At 40.3% G+C, this 7,189-nt stretch overlaps 1 protein-coding gene across 1 annotated transcript; it reads left to right on the forward strand.

Moving 5' to 3' along the window:
- The first annotated feature begins 3,993 nt into the window (after nucleotides 1–3,993).
- On the forward strand, nucleotides 3,994–6,007 carry LOC122428020 (fatty acid-binding protein, heart-like). The gene is made up of 2 exons (XM_043447625.1): nucleotides 3,994–4,038; nucleotides 5,498–6,007. The coding sequence occupies exons 1-2, from the start codon at nucleotides 3,994–3,996 to the stop codon at nucleotides 6,005–6,007; spliced, it is 555 nt and encodes a 184-aa protein (XP_043303560.1).
- The last annotated feature ends 1,182 nt before the right edge of the window (nucleotides 6,008–7,189 follow it).

Below are 7,189 nucleotides of genomic sequence, written 5' to 3' on the forward strand. Positions count from 1 at the left end.
AAGAAGCTAAGGCCTCAGAAAAGACTGGAAAAAGATTTATGCTTTCAGTTTTCAACTAAAACAATTGGGTTGGAAAATTATGCATCTTAAACTCCACTGACTGGAAATTGTTCTCCTTGTCAGCAGTGAACGTATTGGTTTATGGGTTATTCATGATAACAAAATAGAAGCAATAACTACATTATTCTTATCCTTTACTTTTTATGATCACAGCATGTTTATGCAAGAAAAGTTCTAAAATGAGTGGTTCCCATAATTCCTATCATCTTGCGATACGGGAAGAATCAGCTCCATCTTCTAAGTCACAGTGAAGAGCATTTAAATAAATTGAGACTGCTACAAACCAAATGGAGACATTAATGACACCCTTTTATGCTTACTGGAAAACTCACAAAGCAAGGCATATTTACAAAGTGATCTTTAAAAGAAATTATAAAGACAGAAAGTTTTGTTTTATCCTGTTTGGCAGTGGTTATTCATTCATTTTTAACTGACATAATATATTGGTTCCAGGTTATATAATATAATGATTCAATATTTGTATATATTGCAAAATGATTACCACAATAGTTCAGTTAACATCTGTTACCATACATAATTACAAAACTTCTTTCTTGTGAAGAGAACTTTCAAGATCTGCTCAGTTTTCTAACAACAAAAAGAAATTATAAAGATTAAAACAAAAAGCTATGGGGAGTTTAACAACAGGTACTGTTTTAAAGATACTATAAACTAAATTACCTAACCAAAAAAGTTCTTTTTAAACTGCAATATCTAAATATACTTTAATGTTAACTGTTTAAGCCACCAGTGAAAATTAGTTTGATCTAATTTTCACTGTTTCTCCTGTTATCTACATATTCATGCTAAGTCCCTTTGGTCGTATCCAACTGTTTGTGACCCTAGGGACTGTAGCTCATCAGGTTCCTCTGTCCGTGGGATTCTCCAGGCAAAAATACTGGAGTGGGTTCCCCTTCTCTTCTCTTCATACATATAGATACTAGTTTAAATTATATACTTCCCCTAAAACTTTCAACATTATTCTAGGCTCAAAATTCAAGTAGGGGATGTTCTAGTAACTCTAGAACGCCACAGACACAAATTTAGTCAACTATAGGAACCTTGTATACTGAGAAGGCAACATAAACAACAAATCCCACAGGCTGTCTTCCATTGTTATTGACATTTCTTTAGGCTTTCTGTAAAATACTGCCTCCTTTTTGTGCTGTTCACCTTGCCTATAACATAGGAACCTTGGTTTCTCATATGTGATCAGTGGCTTACATCTGTTCCTCCCAAAAACTTTGTGCAAATTTGCTGCTGCTGCTTCTACGAAGGAAAAGAAGTGGGGGTTTGGGGGCACACAAAGACATGAAGATGCTGGGAATATTGCCCGGGAAATGGAGAGAGATATAAAGTCATCATGCTCTGTTTCCTTACTATATTAAAAGATAAAAAGAAAAACACTGTTTTCTTTACTATATAGCAAATTTTCATCCTCAGAACAGATATTTGCTTAGAAATCACAAGCTTAAGTAAACCTGTATTTGAAATCCTCATTAAGTTAAAAAAAAAAAAAGGATCTATATTTTGTAATAAACTTGCTCGCTCATTGGCTTTCCTTTTGGTTAATGGGGCATAATCCAGAAAGGGCCAACCTTGGGCAAACCTGAAGACAGATCAGTGCTGTATCTGAACCTCACCTCCCTCCCTGGACCTCCTGCTTCATTACCTCTCACTCCCGCCTCTCACCCAGCTGTTCGGTGAGCTCACCGCACTCCATCGCCAAAAACCAACCTGGTTCTGACAGGCCTTTCTCTCCCCAGACATTTGAACTTTGGCAATCCAGTATCTCAGCATGGTTCAGTCACGTGCGATTCTTTGCGACCCCATGGACTATAGGGGTTGCCATGAAATCCAGTATATGACTGCTCTGAAATCCAATCCCTGAAGGCCTTGTTAGTGATCTATAAACCTCAGGAAAACTAAGACAAACTAAAAAGGGTGTAACAGCTTCAGTGCATCCATTATAGAAAGTGAGCTACTCCTGGGGTATTTCACAGTAAGACCCTTTTTCAAAATGGCTTCAGATAAAATTACATCATTTCTCACCCTTGAACATGCATAGAATAGCCTACCTGAGAAACAGCCCACAACCCCAATTAAAAGTATAGACCTTTGTGAGTTTTCAAATCCAAATATTATTGCTCGGTCATGTCTGACTCTTTTGGACTCTTTGGAGTGTAGCCTGCCAGGCTCCTCTATCCATGGGATTCTCCAGGCAGGAATACTGGAGTGGGTAGCTATTCCCTTCTCCAGGGGATCTTCCTGACCCAGGGACTGAACCCAGGTCTCCTACATTGCAGGCGGACTCTTCCCCCACTGAGCCATCGGGGAAGATCCTTGTGAGTTTGGGTTAGTACATTTTTCTTTTAAAATATGGAGGTACATAGCAGGTTGATCGACTCAGGGGGATCATTTTCAAGTACTAATATGTCAAAATGAACTAGTTTACACGTATTCCTCTTAGCATATATGTGGGACTGTCTGCTTCTGCAGCAATGGCAGTCTGTTGGGAACATGTGAATTTTTTAATGCATCTTTTATACACACTAAAATATATCTTTTGCTTTGTGGCAGAAATAGCCTATGCAAGTCTAAAGTTCTAATTATACTAAAAAGGCATAACCTGAATTGAATCATCCAGCAAACCCAAATTTACAAAACAACTGCTCTGTAATCTCCAAAATATGTGGATGTCAGGGTAGACAAAGTGTAAAGATGATTAAAGAGATGTGACAACTAAATGTAACATGGCCTAGAGCTGGGAAGGAAAGGGAGATATTGCCACAAAGGATATTATTGGAACAACTGGAAAATTTTTATGTGAACCATGTTTTAGGTAATAGCCATTTATCAATGTTAAATTTTCTGAGTTGGTAATTATGTAAGAGAAGATCCTTGGATAAAAATCTGAAGGTAAAGGAATATATTTTATGCAACTGTCTTAAATTATTTGGGGAAAAAATGTGTGTGTGTGAAGGAAGGGGGGAAGGGAGATAGAGAGAGGGAGAAAAGGGGAACAGGGAGGGAGGGTGGGAGAGAGAGTGAAAAAAATTCGTGGGAAAATGTTTTTACAATTGATATATTTGGAGGAAAGGCATGTGACAGTTCTTTGTATCATTCTTGCAACTCTTCTGTAGCTTGAAATTATTTCAAAATGAAATTAAAAAGACATTATTAAAAACAACACAGGACTTAGCAATAAGGGTTTAGTTGTCGGGGAGGAATTGGGCTGTTTAAGGTCTCAGGAAGCAGATGAGGGAGATGACAGTTGAGACTGGGGAGTGGGGTACAAAGAGAAGGAAGATTTAAAAGAAGATCTTGGGGGAAATATCCTGGGAAAAACTGCATTGAAAGTGGTCGCAGTCATTTGGGGAGCACAGTGCCCTGCAGACCAAGCTGTCCCTGCCAGCCCACCTTCCCCCAAGAAGGGGCACGTGACTTGTGGGAGCGGCTACGCCTACGTGGACTTTAAAAGTATCTAAGATTCTGGTGTGCACTTAAGATGAGATGTAACTCATATTTTTGTTCACTGAGATATTTTGTGATTAAAAATTCTGCATGAGACAAGTGCTCAGGGCTGGTGCACTGGGAAGACCCAGAGGGATGGGATGGAGTGGGAGGCGGGAGTGGGGATCGGGATGGGGAACACATGTAAATCCATGGCTGATTCATGTCAATGTATGGCAAAAACCACTACAATATTGTAAAGTAATTAGCCTCCAACTAATAAAAATAAATGAAAAAAAAATTCTGAGCAAAGTGGAAATGCAGTAATTTTAAAGGAATTTTATGTTGAGTTGTGCCATGTAAACACATCTTCTTTTGGTTTTATTGTGTTTGTGGTCAGTATTAAGAAAGCAAAATCTCTGCTTACTGTATCTTTTCATAGTCATTGTACAAGAAGCAGTCTTTTGTGGTCACCGTAAAATGACTATAATGTTTGATAGCAAACAGAATCCATGTACTACTAAGGTTAGATAATTTGTTGTATCTTCAGTCCAAGGTTTCTTTATGCTTTTTAAATAATCCAGTAATAGAGTAGAATCTATTAGCCAAAATCAGTTTGGGGATTAAAAGCAAAACCTGGGGTGCGAGAGAAAAGGGTGGACTTTTACAAGATACAATCAGTAAAAATTCAGGGAAAGATCTGAAAACCCTGTATGATAATTCATTCTTGTTCCTGTACTGTGCCCTGAGTTGGTAATATCAGTAGCTTTTTATCATGTCCCTCCTGTCCTTAAATTTTACTTTAAAAATTTTATATCCCCAACACTTTCTACCCTGGGAATTTTTCTGTCTTCTGAGTTTTTTTTTTTTTTAATGTTTAAAAATATGTCGGCATGATAGTCCAATTTTTAACTAGTGACTTGGGCACGATACAATCACTAGAATTTAAAGAGTGGTAGTCATGCCCATACAGGGAAAGATGTTTGGGTGTGTTCTTTTGAAATGGAAACTGTAAAAGTAAGTGCTTAAAAGATGTTGTTTGTTGCTCTGTATGGTAAAGACTAATTCTGTTGTATCAAGTACATAATTACTTATCATTTTCTTCCTCCTGACAGCATTAATAAAGGTTTGGTTCTAAAGCCCCCCAAAAAAAATTCACAAAAAATTAACCATGAATTTATTCATGCCTTGAAGCTAAGTTAGACATAAAATTCTATTCCTACAGCCCACAGTACTACTGATGTTGTAATAATTCACATGTTGGTTATAAGAGTTATGGGGCATCTAGACTGGTTGAGCTGAGACTCATGTTCACTGGTATCTGGGGAAGACAGTTTTTAATTGGGTAAGGAGAGGGAATTCAGTTGGAGGTTGGGGTCTCAAAGGGAGAAATAAAAGATATAAGATGGCATGTCCTTCCACAACCACCACCCAGATTGAACTGGAGCTGGGTGATGAGCAGCAGATGATGATCAAAATGTCTTTTTTTTTTTGGCCACTCAGCGTGGCATGTGGGATCTTGGTTCCCCAACCAGGGATCAAACCTGTGCCTGGATGCCAGAGAAGGGCCCCTGCCAATGTCTTTAAAAGACACTTTAGGGTCTTCCTTGGTGGTGCAGTGGTAAAGAACCCTCCTGCCAATGCAGGAGATGGTGGGTCTCCGGTCCCTGGTCCGGGAAGATCCCACATGCTGTAGAGTAACTAAGCCCCTGTGCTCCAGAGCCCAGGAGCCACAATTACTGAGCCCACAATGTTGCAACTACTGAAATCCGTGAGCATAGAGCCCATGCTCCCCAACAAGAGAAGCCCTCACACCACAACTAGAGAGTTAGCCCCTGCTTGCCACAACTAGAGGAAAGTCTGTGCAGCAACAAAGACCCAGCAGAGCCAAAAATAAATTTAAAAATTAAAAAAAAAATTTTTTTAAAGAAAGCGAGTCCCAGAGCCCTTGCACGCATTCTCTGTCTTCTGTTTCCCAGACTAGCCCAGCCTCACTACAGTGGACACCTTCATGGGTACCTGGAAGTTAGTGGAGAGCAGGAATTTCGATGAAAACGTGAAGTCACTTGGTGTGGGTTTTGCTACCAAGCAGGCGGCCAATATGACCAAGCCTACCACAGTCATCGAAGTGAATGGGGATACAATCACCATAAAAACCCAGAGCACCTTCAAGAAGAGGCAGGTCAGCTTCGAGCTGGGAGTGAATTTCAATGAGACAACAGCAGATGACAGGAAGGTCAAGTCCATCGTGATGCTGGATGGAGGCAAACTTGCCCACCAGCTGAAGTGGAATGGACAAGAGACAACACTTGTACAGGAAACAGTTGATGAGAAACTCATCCTGCCACTCACCCACAGCAGTGCAGTTTGCCATCGTACTTATGAGGAAGGGGCACGACCTGTCCACTCCTTTACTGACTGCTCTTCTGCCAGTTGGCTACTCATGGACTCGGCACCAGATTGCCTCACTTTTCTCCCCTGGCATTTTATATAAATCTACTTTGATTGGGGAAATTTTCCTGGTGTCAGGTGGCATCAGCCTGAATCCAGTTCCAATCTCATTGTGTATGTTTGGTTCTTTAACTGAATCCAAAGGGTGCTCTGAGGTCAATAACGCAGAGCCAAGGCCAAAAAAAGAAAGAAAGCAGCCTTTAGGAGCCTCTGAAAAGAGCAGAGCTGCTTTGGGATCAATGTGACAAAGTATCACACAGTTTTAAGAATGGGGCCCTTCTCTCCACCTCTGCACAGAACTTACTCCTTCTCTGGAAAATAGAAGTAACGACTTGTGGGAAGTCAAGACAGCAGCATTCTCATACAAGGCGCTGGTTTCATCCTGGCTGGGGGGTGTGGTGGGATGCTATCCACCTCTGCAGTGTTGAACTGCCTTCTGAGGATTTGTGGGCAGCAGGTGTCGGCAAGGGACATTCAAACCAGCAAGGAAGTTTGGGTCTGCATGGGTCTGCCCCTGAGTGATTGGTCTGAGGCACATTCAAACACTGGGGTTTGCTAAGTTCCTGATTAAAAATGAAAAACTAAGAAAGAGCCAACTTCTTTTGTAAACATTACCTTATGGCACTTCAAAAATCATTTGAAGAAGTGTGCTAGCTTGCTTGGACTGCCTTTACGAAGGCTGGGTGGCTTAAATAATAGAGACTTATTTTCTCTGAGTTTTAGAGGCTGATGGTCCAGGATCAAGGCATCAGCAGGATGGGTTTGCTCAAACTACTCTCTCCTTGGTTTGCAGATGGTCACACGCTCACTGCCTCTTCACATGGCCTTTTCCTTGTGCCTGTGTGCCTCTGCTGTCTCTCTAAGAGACATATTATCCACATATTCTCTTAGTAAGGACATCAATCAAATTGGATTTGGACCCACCATAATGGCCTCATTTTAACTTCCATCACCTTTTTTTAAGGTACTATCTCCAAAGATATCACATTTTGAAGTACGGTGGACAAGGCTTCAACGTAGGAATTTGAACGGGATGAGTTCAGCCCATAACAGGAGATATCCAATTTTGATAGCAGTTATTACAAACTTTCAGGAGAGCTGCATAATCTAGAGAGAGCTGCTCTGACTCTAAAGAACACAAGGGTTACAATGCTCAGGTACTTTTTTAAAAATTGAAGTATAGTTGATGTACAATATTCTCTAAGTTACAGATGTATAATATAGT

Source organism: Cervus canadensis, chromosome 26 (genome assembly GCF_019320065.1).
Source record: "Cervus canadensis isolate Bull #8, Minnesota chromosome 26, ASM1932006v1, whole genome shotgun sequence".
Taxonomy (NCBI): Eukaryota; Metazoa; Chordata; class Mammalia; order Artiodactyla; family Cervidae; genus Cervus; species Cervus canadensis.